The following is a 27330-nucleotide window of genomic DNA, read 5'->3' on the forward strand; positions in this document are numbered from 1 at the left end:
AATGAGCATGTTAATGTATACAAGTACCTCAAATATTGTGGATGCATTGGGAGATTTTTTTCTTACTGACTAATACTGTCGTTAAATGTTTCCTAAATCTGTTCTACCTTTCCTGTGATATTACGTAACCAGTCAGAACTGGTCTGGCAGCCCCTTCTGTGGTTACTTTTGGTAGCTGTTGTTAACATTTTCCCTTCTCTTGGGTTAAACTTTGTTTCTTTCTCGCTTCTCCCCTGGGATTATGAGTTTTCTCTCTCCTGTCTACTAAGGCTGTTCTCTGGGGTAAGGACTCTCTGGTAGTGCCTATGGGATGGGCCTGCTATCAGGAAAGTGAACAGGTTTTTGTTGACTTTTTAGATAAAAACTGCGACATTGCAGGAAACTAAATGTCTTTCTGTTTCTTAAATCAGTTGGAAGAACTGTAGCAGCTGTCTTTTATTGTCAGCTTTCTAGGCTTGCACAAAGGAGTACTGTGACTCCTTTCAACCTATGCAGAATCTATTGCGAGAGCTATTTTCATGAGACTTTGAATGAGTGTTTCCATTACCTCAGGCAAATGTGCGTTTGTGGGTTTTCTTCCTTTTTTTAAAAAAAGTCCCCTTTTCCCCAAAAAATCCAGACATTTAATGTCATCACCCAGTGCTTGAAAGTTGCTGGAGTGTTTTCTGCATGATAGTTCAAGGTTTGGACTTCCTTACCACACTTAAAATAAACATCTCCTGTCATCCGTTCCCTTCCCAAACCTCATCCTTGATCTAAGCTATCTAGAAATTTCATTCTTTTAAAAATTCATTAATGTTCAGGAATGCTACTCTCTGTGTCTTGTGAAGAGATAGCATGTATGTTGTAGTACTTCTTAAAGTATTTGTAGTAATTTTAAGAGTACATTATGAAAAATCAGGTACAATGCCTGTGTGCTGCTACAGAAGAAGAGTATGACAAGAGTAATGGTACCCAGTAACTTTTTTTGGCCAAAATGTCTTAGGGAAAACTACTGCTTCTGATACTTGTTTTATTCAATTTTCTTGTAACTTAAATGGTACTTAATATTTTTACTTTCTCTATTCTTCAGTTTTTTCCAAATGCAGCTCTTGCTATATTTTTTTTCCATTTAAAAATGTCTTCGTTTGTTGGGTTGTTTTTAATATTTTTTTTAAGGAGGAACACCCCCACCCCCCCTCCCCAGTTTTACTGGTTCATAACAGCCACTAAAAGACTGATACCTTGATCATGCAATAGCTTCTACAGTCATGGTTTGTATATACAAGCTTAAAGGCTTGTTTCTATAACTTAACTACATGGTTTTTTTGGGTTTTTTTTCAGACTTTTGATGCAAATGACCTGTATCAGGGACAGAATTTCAGCAAAGTTCTCAGCTCTCTTGTGGCTTTAAACAAGGTGACTGCAGGTAAGTAGACTGCTGTGTCTTGTGCTGGCTTACAACTGCTTTCAGCTTGCATCAGTGTGCCTGTTGCTGTATCCATGATGAAGTGAACATGTGCAGCATTTTAAAAGAGCTTTTGTTGGTGTTCATGTTTTTAAAACTTTGCAGTGGCTCTGGGTTCTCTAGTCGTGTCTTCTGCAGAAGGAAGTTTTGTGGTAGAGCTAAGGCTAAGCCTTTAAGCTGGCAAGCAATTTAGAAAAAGGGCCTGGTTTTTTGGTTGGTTTTTCTTTTTTTCCTCCAAGTTTGGAATACCAAAGTTGACTTTTGCTCCATTCTGTTATTCTCCTATTTGAACAGCTTTGTCAAAATTTTTGCCCCCCCACCCCGTCTCCATTTCCCTGCACTATCCTTTCTTGCCAGTCACAAAAGGATCTCCAACATCTTTGATCTGTTAAGCCACGTATTTCATTCGTTTAGCAGCTAGAAGTCATGAACCACTTGCCTTAGCTCTTTGGTGGGAGGGGAGAGAGCTGTAGAAATAACACACAGGTGAGAGGTGTCCATCCATCATTGTAGGGTGAGGCTGAGCTAAATTATGCCAGGTGGACCCTGGGACAGTCAAGAAATGTTAACATTGGCCCTTTTGGTTTCTTCTTGTTCCACCATCAGCAGCAGCTTTCAGTACTGGTCATCAGGTCAGAGTCTGAGAGAGAGTCTACAATTGAACCATATGTGTCAGTTTTTGTGTGAGGAAGAAAAGGAAGGTGATAGAAAAGTCAGTGATAGATAAATGTTGCTTCATTTAATACTAGTAAGTGTCTTGTCATGTTTATAAGACTTCTTTGGTCTGTTTCAAGAGAGGTTTTGTGGTTTTGGTGGCTTATTTTTTTCCTCGCATTAGGAAGCACCCCTTAAGATTAAGTTTTGCAACCAAATTCTTAGTTTTAATGAATGGGCATGGAGTAATACCACTGACTTCTTTGAAGCTGTTTAGACCAGTTGGAGATACTGCCTCTCACCTCAAGTGTAAGTGCAAACACAAACCAGAGCAGTACATCTTTAAAACTGCCGTACACTGGCCATCAGTGCCTTTGCTGTCGTTAAAGTGGAGATAAAGTGTGGCTGTTCTGTCCAGGTGTCTATGGATTAATGCCCACATCAAAAAGCCACAACTGCAGCTGGTTAGAAAGGACTTGGGGCTGATCCCTTTCATGGTGTGGGCATGTGGTGGTGGTGGTATGGAAACCAAAAATCGAAACCACATGCAAGCTGTGGTGTTGTCTCATTCCCAGGAGCAAGTATAAACCTTCTTGTTCTTCCAAACAATTTTCACTACTGGGCAACTGTGTAGCAGGTGTTTTAGACTCCAGCGCCCTCTGTAGACCTGCAAGAATTTCAGGCATACACAGGTTCTTCTGAAATAGGCCTTCCTACAATATGAAGAATGCGAGTAATGGGCATGATTACTGATGAAAGACTTCTGTGGGTTTTCACTCCATCAAAGTATTAATCTCTGGAGTGGTGGGATCAAGGAAGCAGTTTGCTGTTTGTAGACAGATGAGGGGAGAGGAACTGGTATAGGGAAGTTGAGATAGTGGTACAAGGGAGAAAGGATTTTACAAACACTGGAAATCTTAAAATGGATGGAAGAGTGAAGCTTGTGAAGGAATTACCAAATTAATAGTTGTTAAACATGCACATTCTGTTGCCATTCAAGATTCTTGAGCCTTTAGTAGCAGAGTTGATTTTTTTTTTTTTTTTTACAATAATACCATTAAGGAATTCATTGAATGTGTTTATTAGGTATTTTAATAGAAACTTTAATGGATACAGTGTTTTAAAAGTATCAACATTTCTGATTGATTTGAAAGTATTCAGATACTAACAGTAAAAATTCTTCCATTTGCATGTGGTTTGTTTGTAATAATTATGTTTTCACCTCAGATACATGCAGTTTCTAATTCAAACCTAAAAAGGTGCTCTTGTGTTGCTGTATTAGCTCTGCTGCTGCGAAATTAGAAAATTTTAGGAATCAGTCTACACTTAAATTCTAGCTAGTGTTTTGGAGTTGCCCAGAAGCTGCAACACACTGTCATAAGCCAACCTGATCCTGTTTTTCTAGGCAAGCTGTATCAAGGTATAGTTCTGGATTTGGTGGCTGTCTGTCCTTGAACTTGACTGCACTTAGGAAACATAGCAAGCTGGACATGGAGATGTTTCAGGTTACTTTTAAACCTTAAGCTCTATTAAGTAATGATGGTTATGGCAACTTAAAGTTTTCTGGGAGCATTGGAGTTAGCCATATAGTCATGATGTACAAACTAAGCCCATAATCCAGTTCCATTTCTTTCCTGGTAGCCTGTGAAAACATGTCACGTATGACCTTTTTGTAATGGACTATAATCACCAGTGTTTTTCTGACTACCACAGCCTTTAAATGCTTTTGGGAAAGCAGTTTCACGAAGTGTCTTTTATTACTTCAATGTGCAAGAATACTATGCATATAAAATACTCAATATGTATAGTTCTAATATTGCACTATTTAAGTAGGGGGTGTAGATTTATAGGGTTTTTTTTTGAAGGATGATGATGTTTGAAGGATATCAGTGAGTCATATAAAAAGATGGAGCAGGGAAAGTGTTTTCCACTCAGTCACTGGCAGACTTGGAGCATCCTTTGTCAACATTTCTGTTGTCAATCTCAAACCCTTTCACTCCTCCTGCATCTCTGCTGCTGTTGGATGCTGTGCTGAAGTTTAAAGATTTTCCAGTTCAGATGAATTGAGTTGTCTCTTCAGGTTTGTTGTGGAACAGGAGATGCACCTTATTTGCTGGTGTCCCTGGATCTCAACCTGTATATGTTATTTCCTTTGGACAAAAAATAATTTGGATTTGCATAATGATGGTCTACTTCAGTCTGGAAGTAACTGTTGGGAGACTACAGTTGTGTGCGTACCTCAGTATGGAGTTCAAGCTTTGGAAGAAAAGCAAACTACTAGGAAAGAGAGTAACAGGTGTAAAAACCAGGAGAGCAGTTGGGAGGCTTGTGTAGTCTAGTGAAGACATCTAGATTTGGGACAGAAAATACTGTATTGCTTTCAGGGCTTCTTAAGATCTGATGTTCACTGAGTAGTCTCCTTGTATATGGAAAACATGAAGGAAAGGAATGACTTGCCACGCTTGTGCAAAGGAGCAAGGTTTGTCTGCTGCCCTCTGCAAGGGTCCTGGGAGCATCCCACTCCTGGGGCTTTGGCTGTGAGAAAGGGGGACACTGGTGCAGCCAGCAGCAACCCACTGTCCCACTGTAATGTGGGGAGAGGCTCCCAGTAGGGCTGTGGGAGGCTGCAGCCAGCACTGAACCTGGCTCTTGGGAGCTTCTTTTGGTGCAGCCCCTGGCTGGCTGTGGCTTGCTAATCCACAGGACACACCCATCCTGGGGAGGTGCCAGCCCAGTGTCCAGGACTGGGGCTGCCCTGGTGCCCCCAGCTGCCCCACCCCTGGCTGGGATGGTGGGATGAGCCCTGTCCTGCTGCTCCCTCAGCACCTCCCAGCACACAAGGGACCCCAGCAGCCCCTGATGGCACATAACCCTTTAGATGAACATATCTCATGGGTGTGCTTCTCAGAGGAGAGACAAATGGAAGAGGGGAGATGTTTTGGGAGGGTGTTTACTTGTGAGAAGCAGCATTTTCCTTCTACTCCTAGTTCTCCTTCCAAAGAAGAAAAAAATCGCTTAGTTGGCAAAAAAAAGGGGATGAGACAAAGGAATGTAGGAAAAAAGACAGTGGAAGGAATGTTTTAATTGAGAAGGAGATGGGGGGGCTGTGGGAAGAGCAAAGAAACAGATGTGGCTGGCTTCACTTCAAGCAAGTTTAATGTATTCAAAATTCTTGGCTGCTAGCTAAAATGGTGCTGGTTAATTACCTTTAAATAGACTGGTAGTGAGTAGGAATAGAGAAATACAACCCTAACCCTCCTTTCTCTAAACAGGCCAAGTTGTTTTCTTGTCTGTGTGGGGAAGAAATTGTCAATGTCTCAGGGCTTTAGATTATTTACTGCCTATAATTTTTTAAATCTTGAATTACTGAGTAACTGCAGATATATCAAATCTGCTTTAAGCAGAAGTAAGCAGAAGTTACAGATGCAGATTTTTCAAATTCTAATATTTACCTTTTTTTCCCCCACCCTCACACAGACATAGGGCTGGGCAGTGACTCTGTATGTGCACGTCCCTCATCTCATCGGATAAAATCCTTTGATTCTCTGGGATCCCAGTCTTTACACAGTAGAACTTCAAAACTCTTTCAGGGACAGTATCGGAGTTTGGTAAGTTCTGGAAGAATGAAACATGCTGTGGTGTGATTTTTTTTTTTTTTTCCCCCCCTTTTCTTTTTCCTTTTTTTTTTTTTAAATGAGTTTTGTAAGTAAATTATAGTGTAGCAAAGTAACTGTTTCCTCTCTTTCACTTCTGTATTTTTAGACTGTGAGTTTGTTTTTGCAGCTTTTCATATGAGGTTTCAAAATACATGCAACTTTTTGTGAACTTCTAACTATTTTTTCCTCCTTTAGTGCTCCTTGTTGTCTGTAAAGATAGTGTCTTCCTGGATTTGTGTTTTTCTTTTTAGTATGAGGACTTGCTTTTCTAAAGGCAAAAATCTCATTTTCTCTCTGAGTTTAGGGGTGATGATTGAAGGTTATTCAAACCTCTTTGAAGGTGATACTTTTAATGTTGGCAGTAGTGGTAGTTGTTCCTGTTTTCTGTTATATTTCAAGGTTGATCCTTCAACTGGTCTTTGGGTAACTGAGTGTTATGGGCCATTGTTTTATAGTACAGCTGAAGTCAGGGTTGCATACCTCATGGAAATTGTGATAAAACGTGTTTTTAGTCACTGAAGGTTTGCAAGGAGGGTTCAGATCCCTAACAAAAGCTGTTTTTCTGTGGCTTTCTTAGGTGTGGTGTAATGTGTTTTCTCTGGGAGCAGAGCCTGTGCAAGTTCTTGCCCTAGGCCACTAATTCGAGCTCCTGTTCTGCTGTTCACAGCCCACTCAGTTTTGCAGATGCAGCAGTTGGTGGGACTAGCTGGATCCCTGAAGTAATCAGAGTTTTCAATATTTCTATCACTTTGGTGATCTGAGTTGCTCTCTGCAAAGTTAGAGCAGAGAAGTGCAAGAAGGAAGGAAAGTGAGCTAGCAGCCAAATCCAGGAAATTCCTAGTTTGGTTTTGTTGCTGTAGATGATCAGTTTGGAACTGTTCTCACCAAGTTTGTACTCATTTCCTCTGCTGGAAAGCCATAGTGGCAGAGCATAGGGATTGTAGTTGATGTCACTGTGCAATGTTTCTGCTTATTTTGTGGCTTTTTTACCGTTTACTAAAACAAAACATTTTTTCTTGTTGAGCAGAGTGGATGAAAGCACATAATGTACAAGCAGAGGACTAAGGCAGAGGCACTTGTTGGAAAATGTGCAGATCTAATTGTCAAACACTGGGACTTACACTATTTTGGGGTTTTCTGCATGTTTTCAAAGTTGTGTTTGCCCTCATTTTCCTGTAGTTTCTCAGCCACTAACTCTGATGAAAGTTATATTGAGTTGTGATACAATAACATGATTACTTGGGTTATAAATTAAGCTGATGTATTGTAAGATCCTAGTGACAACATGCAGTCTTTTGATAATCTCAATTATATAGGCAACATATAGGTGAAATTCTTCTACCCGGATACGGACTAGGAGTGCTTACACAGTTGTTTTCTCACTAAGTTACTTTGTTAGCTGTACAGGTACTGATCCTTAGTTATGATAGAGACAAACATGATTTGTAGTGCTATTCTCTCAGTTCCAGTCCAATGTATTTAAAGTTGTCCGAGTATTGCACTTTTTTAGCATAAAGGTTTGCCCAAACTCTCATGAAAATATTTGAATGGTACAGATACCCAAAATTGACATGCAAGGACAAAATGCTGAATTTGAACATCATTAATTCTAAAGATTTTTTAGTTACTTCTAAGAACATTCAGATGTTAGGACAGAGTGATAACCTGCCTTCACATCTGTGGTAGGGGATGAGCATGCATACACAGTGTTATATGGACAGCTGCAAGTCTGACATGCTTCAGGCTTCCAGCTTTGCTAACCTTGAGAGAAATTATTTGGGAGTACTTATTCAAGGTAAGTTGCGTGACTCTTTTGTGGGTTTTGTGAAAGAACACTGTCTTTCTTCATTGGCAGGTCATGGAGACTTGCACCTTCAGCTGTGGAAGCCTCCAACCTGATCTGTTACAGGAAAAAAGAAAAGAAAAAGGTTTTGAGCTGCAAACTCTATGTATATCCAGAATTAAATTAAACCCAACTCAGTTTCTCCCTCCTTGCAGCACAGAAAGTTTTAGGAAAAAACTCTAATGTAAAGCCTTTGTTTCTTTGTCGTTGTCAAAGGCAGTTCCAAGTTATGCTAGTTATAGAAAATGTATATGTTTTCTTTATTTTCTTTTTGTGAGAGCAATAATTATTCTCATTTTAGCTCTGTTGACCCCTTCTGATTTGAAGGGCTGTAATAAGTAAAATATATACTCCCATGGCTGAAAAAAATCTATAGACTAAAAATGACAGAAATACTAGAAATGCCAAATCACTCCTTATAAAGGCTTTTGAGTGAGAACGTGTGGGGACTGTTGCGTGTGGAGTAAAGACTATTTCCATTTTATGGATATTTCTGTTTTGCTCATGGAAATATTGCTTAAGTCTCTAATGATTGTTTTATTCTTTGCTTTCTCTTACTAGGACATGACAGATAACGGCAACCATCAGTTGGTGGTGAGAGCCAAATTTAATTTTCAACAGACAAATGAAGATGAACTTTCTTTTTCAAAAGGCGATATTATTCATGTTACAAGAGTGGAAGAAGGAGGCTGGTGGGAAGGAACTTTAAATGGAAAAACAGGGTGGTTTCCAAGTAACTATGTACGAGAAATAAAATCAAATGGTGAGTTTTGAAGGGGAGAGCATATTGACAGAAATTCTTGCATTGGATAGAGGTTGATGGTTGGTTGATTCATTAAAACTTCTAATGCTTTTTGTTTAGGCTTGACTTTTTTTACTGAATGTCGTTGACAGCAATCACTAATGCTCAGGAACTTGCTCTTCCCCACCCCAGTTCACTATACAGAGTGCTCAGAGGCTTCTGAATTAGCAGTAAGCATGCAGAAATCTCCCCATTCTGTTTGCTTGTCTGTCACGTTTGGGCTGCTCTCACTTCCTTGGTCTGACTTCCTAGAATATAGAATTTGCTTTCAGATGCTGATATACTTTGAATTGGTGCTTTAAGTTTAAATAGTGAGAGATTTCCTTCAAAAACAACAACAAAAAAAAACGAACAAGAAAAAACCCCCAAACCAACCAAAAAATTACTCAACACATCCCATTACGTAGAACTAAACAACTGCAGGAAAGAAACCCAATTCTATCAAAATCAACTTTTGAAAAATAATGTGTTTGTGATTTTTCTTTTTCTTTCTTGTTCATATGCCTTCAGCTTTTCTTCATACAGGCTTCATTCTTCCACTGAAGTTTTATTTTGAGCTTTATACAGTGGAAGTGCCTTCTGTAAATGTTATCTGAATATCGGAAATAACATTCCTTTTTAATCCACTAAGACGTTGCTGTGGGTGACATAATTTCTCTGTCTCCTTTATTTCACTTTTTTACTCTGTGTCTTTCCTTGTCTCAGCTTATTTTCGGAGATTAGGGATAAGCCTGGTAGGATAAAATTACCCAGGGTCTCCAGAAGGCTTTACCACTCTTTCCTTTGTCACAGCTCCAGTGAAAACACACATCTTTTGGGACTGTGCTAAAGTCATCGGCATGGCTTTTAAATTTTTTTTTTCTCCATTATGAGGCAGCTATTCAGATGCTTGATTGCAAAGTGAGGTTGTGGGAGCAAAACTCTATTTTTAAACTTATCTTTTCTCCTTTGGCCGCATCCTCTTATTTTCTTCCTTGATTTACTATCTTGTCTGTTGCTGCAAAATGCTGGTCTTAGATCTGCAGCTTCATTGTCCTTTTCAACCATATTCTCTCAGGCATAGTCACAATGTAAGACTCAGCTTTAATGTTCTTTAGAGATCTCTCAGATGCAGCTTATCCTGAGAAACAATTCTTGAAGCCTGTTTCTGATTTGTACTGTTGTAGCATCAGCCATGATGACTGTCTTGTCCCATTGTTATTCATTTAAATCATTGCTGCAGAGATCTTGTTTGGATTTCATCAGTTTTGATCTCTTCCAACTCCTGGACCGGAACGTGGGTAAGCAGTTAGGCTCCGGAGTAGAAATGCTTTAAGAGTGAACATGCAAGAACCAGAAGTTGCCAGTAACTGGAGTTAAGTGATTCTTGTTTTATTAAGAACCCTGTACTTTGGTGAAGTAACTCTTCTGAGTAGGAAGAGACAACAAGCTGTAGTGCCAAGGTTAGTACCAAGTGCAGTCTGATGCTTGTGACTCCTTGCAACCCTGTCTGTTCCCTGGGGCTGACATGGTTTTTGCTTCTTACCCTCAGAAGAATTTTCTCCCAAGTCCTTTTCCCTCCACTGTATAGGTGTATTCTCTCTGCCAGAACAGTTTACCCCTTCTGGCTTCTCCTCATTCTTGGAGTGCTGTCTCATATGTTCAGTTTCTTCTATGGAAGTTTCTTCTGTATGTGCCGATGCTTTTTTTCTTCTCAGGAAGCTTAGTTCATTGAGTATTACAAAGTTGAAATGACTGAGCTGTAGCTCAGTAGCTTTCTCTGTTTTCCTCTTGCATTTTAAAATTACTGTGTTTGGCTTTTCCCAGTACTTTATGGAACTTCATTTGTCCTCTCTGGTTTCAGATATGGATATAGCTAGTTCTCTTACTATCAGATCAGCACAACAGGTACTGTGTAATTTATCAAAATAGTAATTTTAAACTGCTTTTATGCATTCGTAGGTATATGTTTTAGTTGTCTGAAGTTGACTTTTTTTATGAGGAGGATGGGGGAGGTAGAGGGAAGGATGACGTACCGAGAGCTGCTTAGTGTGTTTTTAACTGTGGGGTTGCAGATTAGCTTTACTCCTTCATGTATCTATGCATGCTAGGGAATGCTTTGTTGCTACTACCCTTATGACCATGTTAGTTGTATTTCAAATGGTGACCTGACTTCTCCTACTTACTTTTCCTTCTTTTTCTGTTTGTGGTTAGTGTATATATTTGTGATACTTGCTCCATGTCAGTTTGCATCTACTTTTTCTATTCTTTCATTGACATGCTGCTAATTTTTAAAGCACTCTTGATTAAGGTCTCTATAAAAAGTTGTTCATCCTGGACATCTCATCTGTTTTCAAAATACTCTTTAAAGTGTTCTAGCATTAAGAGTATGATTTTACCCATCTGTCTTCTCTGAAATGTAGCTGAAAATACTGCAAATAGTTAGAAATTCTGTTCAGGATGATGCATTATATGGAGAGCTCCCAGGACATGCCTAAATAAGCTCCTGGGTTTGACTTAATTAAATCCCCTCAGTCTGCTGAAACCTGACTTCTACAAATTGAGTAAAAGAAGAAATGAGTGAAGTTATTTATGCATGTGTGTTTTTGTTTTAATTCTCACAAACTTTGTAGGCATTAGATGTTTAGATAAATGGATTTTTGCTCTAAATGAAAATCCTCTAGTGTAAAAAAATGGTAGATATGTAATCTTAGCTTGTAGGGTGGCTCTGAAGTTAGATATTCCAGGAAGGAAAGAGAAAGATGTGTGGGAATGGAACTGCCTTTACCCACATTGATTTCTTAAAGATTTTAGAGGAAAAGTAAACTGCATTACATAAATTACACAAGCAGAGGATATCACATGATAGAGGTATTTCACAGTAGTTGTGCCCTGGTTGTAACTTGTTTGTTTAGCTGTTCCAGAGTGATTAGAGTTAGCACACAATGCTAATACATGAGGTGAGATGCGAATGGTTGTAGGACACACACTGAGACTATTGAGCAAAGCACAGCATTTAGTTTTCTTAGGCTGCACAATAACTCTTTTGGGGGAAAATGAATTTGGTTGAGATGAAAAACTGGTTTTGTTTTGCTTTTGAGTGTATGTTTATTCTGTCCCCCTCCCTAATCCAAGGGGAAAAAGCGGATTTGTTTAAAGTTGTGATAGTTATGATCAAACATGTAAATATAAAAAGAAAAGTGTTTTCTATTCAAGTGTGTGCCTACACTGTGAGCTTCAAAAAAAAAATAGTCCATTTCTCTCTCCCTCCCCCCTGTGCCTATGTTTCCACTTCCATTTTCAAACCCTGTAACATCTTACCTTTGATCGCTAGTCAGGAAGTACTTCAAAATGAAAGGATTTTGTTTTCATCATGTTCTACTGTTACATGTGACAGAGGGTAAAAGATTAATAATGTGTAAACTTGTTAAAATATTTGACAGCATGGCCTTATTGAGGTTTTTTTTGCTTAAATAAAATGGAGCAGGAGGGGGTGAAGATGTAGGTGGTGTCTTGTCCATTACACTGCTGCTTCTGTCTCACACGGTAGTTAGACAGATTTGGAGACCTACTTTTGAGGGTTCCCTTGCAATGAAGAGTGGTTAGCCAGAATGGGATGCACTTACTTAGCTACTGTCAGATGTTAATCAGATTTTTGAAAAAAAAAAAAAAAATCACATGATCAGTTGCTGAGTTTTAGCCAAGCATAATCCCTTTAAATGGCATGAGATTATGCAGGAGGGAATATAGCTTTGTAAAAACTACATTTGATACGTCACAAACTTCATTCTAATTCTTTGCAGAAGTTAGCATATCGTTACTGCCCTAGCCTCTGTTACGCTTTCTTGACAGTTGTTAGTATCAGGCCCAGTGCAAATTACAGTGATAGTGTTTCTTTTGGTTTGATGTTAAAAAAACAAAATCAGTGTGGGGAAAAGGTCAGAATATAGTGGAGGAGTAGAGTGTCAGCTGTTTCCATCCTGTGGTGTGTGAGGGAAGGAGAGATTACACTTTTTAGCTTTGGAAAAAAAAAAAAAAAAAAGGAAAGGAAAAAATAACTAAAACCCTATTAAGAATGTTAGTTTTTCTCTCTCCAACCACATACACTCAGAGGAGTATTTTGTTCTCTTGTCAAGTGTAACTCTACAGGCGTAAATAAAACAGAGGTTGGGACCAGTGAATGCTCTTGGAGCAGAAGCATTGGTAGTGTCCATATTGCAGTGTGGAGCCCTGCAGCAGTGCCTGAGCCATCTTGAGAACTGGGAATGAGTTCAGGTCTGCCCTCCTGATGCTGGACTTGAACTGATTACTCTAGGAAAATGGAGCTTGCTTGTAGCACTTCACTGATAGGGACCACATAGCTTTTGGTATCCCCGTTGGCACATCTTTCCTCCGCTAATGTAGGATGAAATAGCCCAAATCAGATATTTTTATCTTTTTATCTAGATTACGCACCACAGCGCAGTAATCGCAGAAACATGCAAGGTGTTCTTGTAGCAGTAGGGTCAAAGTGCTCTATTAAAGTATGTTCTGAAGGGAATAAATACTTTATGGAGTAGCATGAAGTAGAGTGTTGCCTGAAAATGAATATGGCATAAACTGAAGACATGACAGAGAGAGAATGTGGGAATGTCAAGTAATTTGAAGGCGTGTAAGATAAAATAGAAAGGAACAAAATATTGGGAAGGATTGGGTAAATTGTCTTTTTACAGCCAGTTAGTAGACATTTGTAAAGAATAAGATAACTTCATTTTAGGCAGTTTGTGGCATCTTATGTACACTTAGGGAAAGGTTATAGAAGCAGTTGCTTCCACTGAGGATAATTATTTGCTGGAAGAATAATGTTAAAAAGCCTGTGCTACCCTCATTCTCCACCCAAAGATGATCTGTTTAGTGAACTCTACCTGGTTTATCACTAGCCACTGGACACATCAATGCATTATCAAGTGTAGCTGAGGGCAGTTGAATGCAATGCTTCACTCATGAGAGAAATGGACAGTGGTAACTTAGCTCTTGGTTTCAGTCACCAGCGGGATACCATCTCTTCCCGTACTTGAGCAGATGCCTGTTTGCTTTGGATTTGATCATTTGCTGAGCCATGTTTGTTGTGCTTTCAGTGCTAATATAAGGGATACACATTGTGACTGGGGAGATGGGAAAACCTTCTGTGTGGGAAAAGCTGGTGTCTGGCTCAGGTCGCTCTCTTCCAGTGCTTTGAGAAACAGAGCTGCTATGGAGTGCTAGGGTTCTGGTGATGTTTCAGAAACCTATGGACTTTATAGACATAAAGACATAGTGTGCTGAATGGGGGTGGCACCTCCTTGAAATGTTTAATGAAATATGCTCTGTTTGCAAAAGTACTCTAATGTTCTATTACCAAGGATAATAAATGACACTTAATTTAGCATAAACAAAGAAAGTGATTTCTTATGTGCAAGATCAGGATTTTCTTCTGTGTAATGCATTGTGCAATAAGCTAATTGCTACAAGACTGTTTCTTATTCCTCCTTATGCAGCAAGGCACTGCTTGGAGGCAGAATACCAGACATGATAGACAGCTGGACTAATTTGCTGTGTCTCATTCTGTGTCTCTACAGTAGAGATGATGGCCTTTACATTTTAAAAGCTAAATGTTGATTATCACTGTTCAGGCAAAATGATATGAATGTGTGATTCTTTTTTTCTGTCCTGTCTTTGAATTTGGACATGTACATGTCTTTGATGGATAACTGAATCAGCTGAGCAGCTGGCAATATAAATGACTCTACATTTCAGCAAAAAAATCTCCCACTTTCTTCAGCAGCTTAAGGGAAGAGAGGTATTTTTGCACCCTTTAAGGTAACAAAGATCCAGAATTCTGTGATCAGCCAACTTAGCAATGATCAGACATCTGTATTATGATAAATTCAGTGACAAGTATTTACTTTTATCCTTAAATGACTCTGGTTTCTCCTTTCATGCTTTTTGGCACATGATAATAAACCTTTAGATATTTAGTGAACCTGAAGGTCACTATAAATTGTATGGTAAGTCCAAGAGCTTCCACAGAGAATGAAAGCAAATTACCAAGTTTGTGAGAATGACATAATTTTCATCATTCAGTACGAAGAAAAAAAATTTAATTGTCCCATAAAGAGTAGTATTAGAGATGAATATATAAATGAGTAGCCATACATATGATATGATTTTAGGTTCTTTCACATTGAGTGTTTGATGGCAAATCTGCTGGAGTTTACAGCTTCGTTCTAAGGGGGTGGGAGGAGTCTTGTCATTTGGAATTACTCTGCTGTATAGCAGAGCATGTATGTACTGCAGGGCTGGTGGCTGAGTGCATTAGTGTTCCCAGCTGGATAACTGCTGGGTCTAATAATTTTTGTGCTGTCTGTCAGCTTAGAGCTGATGTGGGGTGGGTAGGCAGGGGATATTAACCAGAAGGTTTTTACTGTCATCCCTGAATGTGTAAGGAAAATTTTTTTTTTTTTTTTGCTCATGTTTGGTAGTTTTAAGACTAGATTTTATTTTTAGATTTGCTTCTTTGAGGGGAGTTTCAGTGCAATACAGAGCAAATCCCCTTAAAGATACTTGCATTTGTGTGCTCCTGGGGCCTGAGCTGCTGTTCAGGGGCTGTTAGCTAAAGCCTCTGTCCCACTGGCCTGCCAGGCTGTCCTGGTACTGGAGGTGAAAGGGTGACCTGCACCTGGAGTCAGCTCGCTTGGGATGGCATCATTCATGGGCTGCAGCTGGGCAGCCTGAGGAAGCACTTAATTGCTCAGGAGAGGCTGGTATCACCGGGAGTGTTCTGCTTATGACCGTGCTTCCCTGGTCAGCTCTGTGGTCCATGGGAATTTTCCATAGCTGGCCCTTAGCTTGGCTTACTGGGCTTCTCCTGGAGAGGTGTTTGAGGCTTGCATAATTTATTCTTAGCCTGGGGTATCAGGTAAACTAGAGTTAAATTATTCATATATCTTTATTAAAATGTGTTTGGGACAGGAGCTTGCTTTTAAAATAAATTAAGAACCTTCAGTAGGTATGTTTTGATGATGCTTTTTTGGTTTTGTTTGGGGCAGTTCAGCTGACAATTTGCTGGTTTGTAGTTTGGATGCAAATTACTCAAATGCTTATTTGACATTTGCATATTAGACAAGCCTGATTATTTAAAAAACAAAGAAAAATAAACCAACTAAAACATAATGTCTTGATAAACATAGACTCACATACATTCTCAGTTGGTTGAGTGCACAGTCAAGTGTGAGAGATCAAGAAGAGATGCTGTAAATCTTGCTGTTTCTTCAGGATGCAGCATGTTGCTTTTGATTTTCTCTCGTGTTTGCTCCTCTGTGATTGACTTAGAGGAGTGGTAGTGGTGGGAGGGAAGACTTTAGGAGTGTGTTTTCCCTGCCTCTCTGTTCTGGGCTGGCACTTGGGTAACTCTCGGGACTGGTGTTTTGATCTTGCAGATTAATGTTGTCCTTCTAGGAAGAGCATGCATTACTGAGGGATAGATTCCCTATGGGATTATAGGAAGGATTTATCATTATGAAGAACCCTGTTCTCAAGTGCATAAGCATTTTTATTCTATACTTCATTAATAGCAAAAGAGAGTTTGTTTTAAAAGATTATTTTCTAGGCATAAGGTAAGTCACTGATAAAGTGTTTTGAATCTCTGTTTCAAGACTGAATGTAATGTCTCATCTCTGGAATGTTCAGCTCTTAATTGGTCACTTGCTTTCACAGAGTTCGTTAAATTGATATTGATACTACTTTTGTTTGAAAGTGCATATATAGTTTGGAAATGCCTGCTGATTTTTTTTTTCTTTTTTTTTTAATTGCAGTCTATGACAATATTTTATTTTTAAAAAATAATTTTGGAAAAGCAGATTTTATTAACTGACTTTCTGGTTCCAGGAAAAAGAATGGGAGTTTTACTACTTGCCTTCACTGGGGCAGAGTTTCATTTGTTGTGAACATATTGAGTCTTTACCATTAATTTCAAGTACAGTTACGTATGTTTCTCGGTGAAGCACCATTTCCACGGTATCTTATTAGAAATACTTTAAAGCAGTTTGTTTGACCTCTAGTGTAGAGCTGTGAAATTGCACCCCATTGACCCGAAAATATCTTATATTTCAGAAAAACCAGTCTCCCCCAAATCAGGTATGTTGAAGAGTCCACCTAAAGGCTTTGATACATCTGCAATTAACAAAAGTTATTACAATGTGGTGAGTGATCATTTTTTCCTCCATGTGAGCTGTTATATACAGTAGAATGCCATTTTATTAAATGCTCTTATCTGCATTAAAAAAAGGCAGTCTTGCCAGGAAGTCTCAAAACTAGATAGGGGTATTGGTGGATTCTCATATAAACAAGATCATTATTAGTTTAATAGAATATCACACATGTGGATTCTTAAACATGGTGCAAAATTATTGTCTAAAGTAAGTGAATGATTGGCATTTATGTAATATTACGCTCATTTTACTTGTTTTGCTAGTTGTTAATTTCCCTTTTCTCTCCCATCCCTTACATGTGCCATCAATGTTCCCCAGTCTCTATAAATTACTGAAGTTCTGCTGTGTTAAAATGATTAAGAATATCTTAGTCCTTTTTGTTGAATAAGAGATTGTTTCAAAATGTTCAATTTTCTTCCTTTGTATTTATGCTTGTAAATCAACTCTGTTGCTAACTTAAGGAACCTCTCTCCCTTACACGGGTGGATAGATTTCACAGCAAGGCAGTACAGCCAGAGTGTGCCTTTAACACACCCCCAAGAATTCTTAACCAGGAATTCTAGCACTCAGACCTCTTTAGTAGATGCATGTAAGAAACATGTCCAGCTTTAAGTGTGTTGGAACCACGTTGGGAATCGTTTATTTGAGTAGATCATTGGGAAGCAAAAAAGCTTCTTACTGTTTTTGTTAAGCACTGCTCCCTGCTGGTGTAAAACCAAACCACAACCTTTCTTTCCCTTTTCTTTCAAGCAGCTGTCATGGGTTTTCATTTTATATATCAGTTTTTAAAAAGCATCATAAAGTATAATTTTCTGCTTTCATCTTCTGTGGTTGTGGCATGAATAGCACCTGGAAGAACAGAGGTGTTTTGTCTATAATCCCTAATTGAAAGCTACGAAGCAACCTCCTGCTCCTCCATCAGGCTTGGTTCCTGCCTCTGCCAGTAGCTGCAGTTCTGTGGTGAAGGGAGGGCTGCAGTTTTTTGGCTACTGCATCCCACAACTGCTAGCCACAATGGAAAGCACCTGTGCAGGCACACCCTTCTTTCAAACTGCAGGAAGTAATGGTCTCACTGTGGGATACCCAGTGACAAAGCAGTGGATTGGTTTCATTTATATTTTTTTCACTGTATCTATTTTATAGTCTTTTATTTTTTTGAAGCTGTTGTAGTGTATAGAAGCAAATTGTTGTTTTGATGTTCAGACATGATTTTCAATGCAAGTAAACTGAAGTGAATGCAGGACAGGACAGGATTTAGTTCCTTCACCTGGTAGGAGACTGGTCTTACTTACGCTTAATCTGTATCTATATTGAGTTTTTAATCAAAATAGATTGGCAGCTATCTTGAACATCAGTCCTTTAGATTTGGGGGTTTGGTTTAATTAATTTATTTATTTACTTATATAAAGTAATTGGTAAATACATGCCTCTTTTACAATTTTATATTAATTTTTTCCTCATAGATCTTAGCACGATGAAAAGTAAAAGTTTCAGCTGTTTAGTTTGGACTTAGCTAAAACTTCAGTTTGACTCTGACCAAAATGAATTGAATCTTGTGGTGGCATGTTTTACTTTGTAAGAGTAACATCGGCAATTTGAGAGGTGATAGTATACTTCAGTGAAAATTATGGAAAGTAAATGTTGAATTTGTTCAGGCACCTAAGCTATAATATACCCTACAATTTTGAAATATCACCTTTAGTTTGTGATTTTTATAATTGTTCCCTGGATAACCTGTTAAAATCGTGGAGGCTCAAGCTACTATACTTTGGGAAATACAGCTATAGGTAGCTTTTAAAGTAGTTTAATTAAAAAACAAACAGAAAACCACCAAACCCTAGTGACCATCATATACCTACTCCTAGAATTAGTTTATTGTTCATCTTGCTTAGGTGCAGCTTTCTTGGTGCACTTAACCTGTTATAATGAGATGCCAACTGTTTTGACTGCTAGTTACTTACTAACTGTTGATGACATTGCAGGGGGTGAAAATGACCAGTTCATAATAATATGCAGATATGTTGTAAGACCCTAGAGTGCTGTTCTTAAGTCTGTCTGCAATGAATTGGATAATTGCCTTGTTTTCACATTTTTCAACAGTGTGGCAAATACCCCTACTTTTTTTTTAACTCGCCGTTTCATTCTTCTGGTTTAGAAAATGAGAGGCTGTGCTGTAGCGTGCCCATTGTTTCAGAGAAGTAAGACAGTAATGCTGTGTCTGAAAACTAAATTAGACATGTTGACATTTAGATTTTCTTGGAATACATTGTGTGCTTCTGATGGCAATATGTCTATAAAATATTTTCAATTATTATTAAATATGTATGATTTTTACATGTTTTACATGTAGATAGGACAAACAGCAAACCTGTTCACTGAAGTGAAACCTCAGTTTAACCTCTGAGTTGAGTTTTTGTTTTCTGTCTTAATACATAAGCTGCAGACATGAGACTTCCCTGTGCTATATGACATCAGTCTGTACTGATAATAAAATTGAGGAAAAAGCAGAAGAGCTCCAAAAAAACTTTTGGCAACTGGTAGCTGAAAGGATGTAGCTCGAGCGAAGGAGTAAATGTTAAAAATCTGTGTTAAAGGCTCTCTTGACAAACCAAGCTTGAAATTGTGACTGGTACTCTGGCACCACATAATATTTTTGAGTTGTGGCTGTCCCCACATGGGGATGTGTTGAGACCCTATAACCCTCGTGGATATTTATTGCTGTTTCCCCTAGGGAGCGTTTTGGGCAGGCAGCACCTCAGGGTACATCTGATGAACTGAGGACAAAATCAAAGGCAGTTCAGAAAGTGGTAGGAGAGGTTCCCTTTCTGGGAGGAGGGCTGGCATAGGCCAAGGGAAGGGTGCTTAATGTGAGGAGGAGACTGCTTTCCCTTCTTTCCTCTGCTCTTTGCCCCCTTATAAACATGTTCTTTGTTACTGTGGATTCACAGCTCCTTCTGGAGTTTGTGAGACATATCACATGCCTTCTAGTCTCAGTGTGCTTAATTAATTGCTCCTTGTACTACGTGTTGCTGAGAAGACAGACATTTGTTATATATGTACATTTGGCCTGGTTCAGGAATTCAGGTTAGTAGAGAATGCAGAGGTTTTGTCCTACATAAAATGGCACAAATCTACAGTAGTGTGTAATATGAACCAGACTCGTGATGAAGCTTTTTAATGTAGAAGTAATTTAGTAGCCTATTACTGAAGAAGTGGCTGTATTGTTGCATGTTATTCCCTGAAGACAGAGCAGGCAATACTCTGAGTTTTATTTTTACTTGAGATCCCTTGAGAATTTATAACTTTGTATCCAAAATAAAATTAGGTTCTCTCCATTTACAGTTGCTTTGAGATTAGGTAGCTGTTCTAAAAGCAGGTGAAGAAATAGGCAAATTTCTCCACAGTTACAAGTATTTGGATGACCTTGTTTCCTTTTAAGTATTTGAGAAGTAGTGGGAAATAAACTCTCCTTTTGAGGCCGTGCTTTTAAAGTTGGATCAAGTTGTCTACTGAAGTTCATGTAAGTTTCTGAGGACCCTCAAGATATGGTATACTTGTGCAGTGCTTTACACTGCCCCTCTCAAAGGCTTGTTTTAAGGAGTTCATTGTGCAAATTCTCGTGATCCAGGAAAATTACATACTGATCACCATTTTGCTCAACTGTGTGATATTTTGGTTGACTGCCATACTACTATGATAAAATATGAATGTGCTGCAGGATCATACCCAAGTGTATCTCTGAACTCTGCCTTTTCTCCCATTGATTTGGAAGGCGATAATCTTCATGTGGGTCATTTTAAATCCATTTTTGGGTAGTAGTTATGGCCTTAAGGAGATGGCTGAGGTTTTGTGTGACAGAATAGTTAACCATGCTTGAATTTTCCACGCCATGTGATTGAGAGAGCTAGTGCTGTATGAGCTCAGTTGTCTGTGCCTGCCATTCATCAGTGTTACGGACTGCAAAAGCTGCCACTTCAATGCTGCTCTTTTGGTCCTCGGTCGTATCTGTGCAAATGTTGTGGTGGAGTTGTGGAAACAAGGTCTTCGAGGTCTCATGGGGTTGTGCAGCAGCCAGAATGTGCAGAGAGCAGGAAAGGGAAGAAAGGTGATTATTGGATCATGCAGATGAGATGTGGATATGAGGAATGTAAGGGATTTCTGGTGCCAAAATACCGAATTGCAGTACTGACTACTTGTCACTTCAAAGCACAGTCCAAGAATTTAATCATCATAGCTTCTCAGTGAGGTAGGTAAGTCAAGCTGGAATAATGCAAGATATCACAGAAATTATGTTTTAGAGCTATGTAAGCAAGGTTATTCTTTAAAAAATATATTCAAAGTGGAAAAAAAAAAGTTGTATGCAGTGGAAACTGTACTTGTAAAAAGAAAGGGTGATAGATTTAATGTGTCCTGGGCACTGTTTAAACTCCATATATCTCGAGTACTGTATAGCACTGTGAACTACTGGAATAGTAGTAAGTAGTAGTAAGTGCATCTGGTACTCTGCACAGGTTTCGTAGCATAGTTTTATTTACAGTGACATTAATTTTCCTCTTTCCACTAATTGTCAGGTTGCTAATTCTAGTTTTTTAAGGTTTCTTCTTATTACCTCCCCCTGCCCTTAAGTCTTTTTCTTCCAATCCCATGCTTTCCATATGGCAAAGAAAATCCTCAAAGAAAAATCCAAACCAGCGCAAGGAAAATAATGAATTGTGTCCAACATGAAACTAGTTTTATTTCAAGCTTTTCAGACAGCTGTTTATAGCACAGAATGGAAGTAGTCTTTGAGAAAATGGGGCAGTGGTGCAGTCTTTCAAGATCTCTAGCAAATTTGTTGATTTTTATCTTTCAGTATCTTTTAATACTGTTTAGTTCTTCATCAGGACACTGTGGTTTTGTCCCTGACTTTCAGTCTCCTTTTCCCTACTAATTTTTCCTGCCACTGTAATGACTTTGGGCTGGGAGATTTTTGTGGAAAAAACCATATTGAAAAAGATTGGTCTTGCACTTAGTTTTGAACCTCATGGATCCCAAGTACTTTTATATTACCATTTGAACGATTTGCTTTCTCTGTTTTATATATACAAAAGAGAATATGGGGGTTAGTTAATACTATGATTGGCAGAGATATTTTATTTCCCTGGTCTAAACAGTCAGAAAAACCCCTTAGCTTTTTTAAAATGTGTGCTCATATTGTACTTTATGCTGTAATTTCCTAGTTAGTAGCCATAACTTTCCCTGTGACATTCTTCTGTCACAGTGTTTAGCAGAGAATGGAGACATTTTAATCTTCAGTTCAGGATTCAGACTTGCAACAAAAGAATGAACTCAAAAATGGCTTCTCTCTCTCTCTCCCCAAATGAATAGAAGCATTCAAGGAATAAGCAGAATCAATGACACCAATGAAAGGAGCAGTGAATTCTTCATTGACATACTGAACTATTTAAAGTTATTTCATCAGGTTTGCATTTAGGAATGAATGGCTTTTTTTCCTTCCTAAGAAAGAGTATTGACTACAACAGTGAATAATGCACTCAATTACAGTTGTTCCTATAAATGCTGAAATGAGATATTGCTGTAGGCTTGACAAATATGGCATGTAACAAAATGAGGTTTGTGGTGTGGCTTATGACCAGTGAATAGCAATAAGTTTTTGAAGTTCAGCTCTGTTCACTGAACTGCATTTAATTCTGATGATTCTCTTGCTAAATAACTTTTTGGAGGCAAAAAATAATTTGCCTTCTAAGAGCGGAGTAGAACCTGATGTGATTATATTGGAGGATATCCTAAAGCAGGTTCCCAAGAGATGGCCCAGTAAAATATTTTCCTGTACATACCTGGGGTTATTCTAGTTGTTCGATTTATATTCAACCAAAACCCAAGTGTGTGCTGTATTTTATAAATACCAGGTTTTGCATCAATCTACTGTAATTTTCTTATGGTAGTGTACTCCCAGTGTGAAGTTAGGCAGCACTATTTAAAAAGAACGTAATAGTGCTAATTGTGTTGGTAAATGAAATTGGAAATGACTTGATCTTTGTAAATCTGTTAATATTCAAGTGTTCTAGCAGGTTTAGTGCATCTAAACACTCCACTAGCAGCATTAGTTGTAATGTGTTGTAATTGAGCCTGAGAAAATGATGCTGTTTGTTTCCCTCACAACTTCTATTGTGCTTTACCATCCTCTGATCTGTGACTGTTCTGAACTACATAGGAGGAATAATTACCCCTGGCTTTGGAAGAAAGCTCTGTGTAATTCAAATTTTGCAATAAAATGTGTAGTGACTGTTAGCTTACCTTTTTTTTTTGTGTATGGCTAAAGGATGGCTCATCATGTGTGTAGTGTTTATTTTCCCTGTGAATTTCATAGATATATAGTATTCAGTGTTTTCTTGCTGGTATTTGCATTTTTAATGTAGGGACTCTCATTTAAGTTTTTCTCATGCTAAATAAATTTTAGTATGCTTTAAAACTGGTATTGATAGATCTTAAAAAGTACCAATTAGCAATTGTCATTTATTGTAGGTGCTACAAAATATACTAGAAACAGAAAATGAATATGCTAAGGAGCTACAAACAATGCTTTCAAACTACCTGCGACCATTACAAGCCAGTGAAAAGTATGTGAGTTTTAAATTAAGCTTGAGATTTCTCATATATTGGGGAGGGTTAACATGGTCAAAATGTCAATGTCAGTGTGAATTTACCTCTGTGGACTGTGTGATTCTTGAGGCAGGGTTTACTTTTATTCAGTTTGCTTGCTGACTGAAAGAGTCTGGTCCTTGATCTAAGAGCCAGCAAGCATTTTCTTTTCATGCAATAGATAGTATTAATGCACAGTTAGTCAATAGCTGCAAACCTAAACATGTTTTATTTGCTTTGGCTCCAGGTTAACCTTGACAAATACTTCATACTTAATGGGAAACCTGGAAGAAATAAGTTCTTTCCAGCAAATGCTTGTACAGTCTTTAGAAGAATGCACCAAGTAAGTACCATGCATACTGGATAGAGTAAAATTCTAACATGCAAATATCTTCTATTACTTTACTTGTTGCATCTTTTGTTGGGCATAGATTTTTTTTTTTTTCTCTCGCTTCAAGAGTTGTTGCCAGAGCAGTACAGTAATAGATGTTTGGGGAATATATTGATTGTTTGTACAGATATATATTGGCCCTAGGATGCAATTGCAAAGGTAGAAATTTTGATACAGTTTAAAAGAAATTATGAATTTTCATGATGAAGTTCCATACCAGTAGGGAAGTGGTGGTTTTGGTTTTGGGGGCATGAATTTTAAGTATTTGCTTCAAAGTAAGAGAATGAAAAAAAGAGTAGAGGAACCTTATGTGATGGTGGAACAGTGGAGAAGGAGGTAAGTGACTTGGATGAGGGACACTGTAAGAGAATGCTTGTGCTTGGTATTCTTCTGGCCTGAACAAAGGTGGTTATCAAAGTGTGCTGGAAGAGGTCTGCAGGACAGGCAGAAAGAGCAACCTGAATTAAATAGAGCCCCTCAATTCTTGTCCTGTACCATATAGGAAGTGTGGAGCACAGAAAGAAGGGGATGAAGACACTTGTCCTCCTTCCATAATTTAGGCTGAAGTGATAATTTGGTATTTTTCAGCTTGTTACCTCAGCACTTGGGTGTGTAAGAAAGAAGGTGACCATATTGCATTTGGGTTGTCCTAACAATTTCCTGAAATTCCCCTGAAAGTGTAATTTATGTTCCTAACCTCAGCGGTGTAATTTTCCTTGCCTATATTCTAGTTTTGTCTGCTCACATGGTGAGCTAAGGCAACTTCCTAATCCAAATTTTCTTGGTTTCTGCCAAGTTATTAATTTGAATTGCTACTGAGGGCTTAGACAAGTTTCAGTTTGCTGTGAGAACAAATTACTGTCTTGGATGGAGGAGAAAATACCTCTTTTGGCAACAGTGAGCTTTAGATCACCTCAAGTATGTCTTGTTTTGACCTCTCCCTCTTCTCCCCTGAGCTGCTCTGTATGAAGAAGCAGCCTGGTCATGAAAAAGTATAAGCTGCATCTCCACTAGGCAGGAACATATGCCTGTTATGGTTGCTGACTTCAGATCCCATGCCCTCCTACCACCTGCCTTCTGTCCCTCTCTCCTGCCTCTAAACAACTTAGACCAGAGAGAGGGGAAGGGAGGATGGGGTGTAGTTCAGATGGCAATTCAGCAGTGTAATGGAAACATTTTTGAAGTGGTCTGTCTCTCATGCTGTGAGAAAGAATGATATTCATTCTGGCAAGTTTGACTTGATCAGTTAAATGTCTAAATCTCTGTCCATTTGTCAACATACTCAAATGTTTCCTTTTTTTTCTTGTCACTGCTCTTTGTTGTCTTATTTGCTTTTTACCATGATTTTGTTTCTTGGTGTCAGAAGTTAGGGAAATTAAGTACTTTGCGTGGAACAGACTGTCGTCTTTTAAAACTTTTTTTTAAGGTGGCCTTAAAAATGAGAGGAGAAGAGTATATACCTTTAAACAAATATTAGTGCAAACTTCTTTTTAACCTGGAGTGTCAGTTAATGTGATATCACTGTGGAGCTTCAAGCTCAGAAAGCTCCATTAATAACTCTGCTTGGCTCTCTTAAAGCACCTTTTCATAGTGTCCTTTATTTCTTCTTTTTGCTAAGTGAAATGTTGCTGTGTAATAAACTAGGAACATACTGGATACTGGTAGGTAGGCAGAGAAAGTGATGCCCTAAAATTACTGAAGCATTATTGCAAACATTTTGTCTTATTTTCATTTCATAAATATGCTCATCATGCCGAGTTGTATTTTCAGTTTAATTTTCATCATAGCACATTAACTTGAGCCTACAGCATCCTTCTGTTTGGAATCTAATCCATTAATCCATCATGTGGAAGAATGCTTGCTCTGCTGTGTTGTGTGGTTTTTTGTTTTTTTTCTTTTTTTTGGTCATTTTGCCATGGCTTTTTGGCTGGTGAACCTGTTCTGTAAACAGACTAGGTCCAGGGCTGAAAATAGATTTATCACTTTATTTTATTTTTGGCAGAGAGTTTATAGTTCCATTATTGAGGCACTTCATATTGCAGCATCCAGTGTGGTGTTTTATTCTAACTTGACATGTCAGAATGACCAAATGCTGTTGTCCTGCCAATTGTAATGCTGCCAGCCTGCCTTGCTTGACAAATTCCTTTTCTTGGGCATGAAAGTTGAATGCTTTTTGAATTCCACACCCACCTTGAGACAGTTTGTCATTTGAGTTTTCTCTTTAACAGATCCTGGTATGTACTTCAGTGGCAGAAGCTTTCCTATGCTTTCCTCCTTTTTGCCTGCACCACTTTGGCTTATTTAATCCTTGCGGTGTTAAACTTTTTGGGTTTTTTTTTTTTCAGAACATATGTCATCGTAGTGGGTTCTTTGTGTGTTTCAGGGGAAAAAGTTGTTTGGATATGGTTTGGGTTTAGTTGTGTGCCACCCTCTCACCCTGCCCACAGCCTTGAAGGTCATCTGGTTCATTGCTAAAGGTTTGTCCTCTTTGAACTTGTCCAGGTTGGGGTTATTTCCACCTTTGTAACTTCTCTTCTTAGTTTACCAAACGGAAGTGGCACATGGAGTAAATCTAACTAGCACTGAGTGAGAATATTCTGGCTGATAGGCTTCAAAGGTGCTTTTTTTGGCTGATCAGCTTCCAGTGCATTTGGTTCATAGATGGAAAAGAACTGTAGAACACAAGGCAGAGAGATGCCGTTGGAGTCTTCAGTTGTGAAAGAGCAGATTTCTGACAGTGAAACGGAGTGAGAGTCCTCCGTGCTCTGATCTCTTGAAGACAAAAAGTGGTCCAGTGCTCTAGGTCTCATTCCAGGTCTGTGGTCCTGTGCCATAGATCAGTTCTGCAGCAGTTCACACAGCAGAAGAGCTCTGCAAACGAAGTCAGTGTCCATCAGGTGATCTCTGGCCTGATCGAAGTGATCTCTGTTGGAGGTGTTGCTCTGTGGGTATTTTTGTAGCAGGAGGTTGAACCTGATTTGATCGCCTGCTCCAGAAAAGGTTCTTCCATTCACCTGGAAGTAGCAGCTGTCAGTCTATGGCTGCACTTCTCAGTAGGGAGTGGGACACATGATGCACAGGCTGGCTGGTGATGCCAGCCTGCATGGACTGCTACATATAATCTCCTCTGTAGCGAATTGAAGTCTTTTACATAGTATCACAGACTTACCTCCTTGCCCTGTAACAGCCATAGCTGGGGTTTATCCTCTCTTACCCTCATGTCCCTGCTCTTGCAGTCACAGTGACTGTGTTGTCTTGTTTTGTGTTTAAATGCGAGCAGATTCTTCGTGTTTGGGGATGATCCTGAAATGGAATGGAATTTTAAAAAAAACCACAAAACAGGCAAGAGGCCAGAGTGTGAGGGGGAGACTATTTAAGTATAATACAAAACTCATTAGTATTTCAGGTTTGGTTTTGGAGTGCAGATACAAACTAAGTCTGTTAAGTCCCAGTATCATCCTTTACATTTGGTCATCATGAGTATCAACAGAAATAAGGCTATGAATACTAAGGGAATTTGAATGTAGTATCTTTAGATATCCTGAAACAAATGTGCATAGTAACTGATGTCTGAGAGCTAAGACAATTAGACAATTAGTGAAAGGTGTGGTAGTGAAGAGGGTGAAAATCAGACTGAAGGATTGGGAATAAGTTGAAGAGTGCCTCAATTTGTGCAAACGGTAGCTCA

At 38.7% G+C, this 27330-nt stretch overlaps 1 protein-coding gene across 5 annotated transcripts in view; it reads left to right on the forward strand.

Annotated features, from left to right (window-relative positions):
* Window positions 1-27330, forward strand: part of ARHGEF7 (Rho guanine nucleotide exchange factor 7) — a 123657-nt gene that overhangs the window by 50868 nt on the left and 45459 nt on the right. For 4 of the 5 annotated variants that reach the window (XM_042038687.1, XM_042038694.1, XM_042038713.1 and 1 more), the window contains 6 exons: window positions 1324-1408; window positions 5579-5709; window positions 8162-8363; window positions 16512-16600; window positions 23135-23229; window positions 23499-23594. In XM_042038687.1, coding sequence (XP_041894621.1) covers window positions 1324-1408; window positions 5579-5709; window positions 8162-8363; window positions 16512-16600; window positions 23135-23229; window positions 23499-23594 — 698 coding nt within the window. Of the gene's footprint in view, window positions 1-1323; window positions 1409-5578; window positions 5710-8161; window positions 8364-16511; window positions 16601-20648; window positions 20715-23134; window positions 23230-23498; window positions 23595-27330 lie in introns of those variants that run through there. The other variant, XM_042038722.1, reaches the window with a different exon arrangement.

Source organism: Corvus kubaryi, unplaced genomic scaffold (genome assembly GCF_017639235.1).
Source record: "Corvus kubaryi isolate FWS band 111438036 unplaced genomic scaffold, C.kubaryi_AGA036_p1.0 133, whole genome shotgun sequence".
NCBI lineage: Eukaryota > Metazoa > Chordata > Aves > Passeriformes > Corvidae > Corvus > Corvus kubaryi.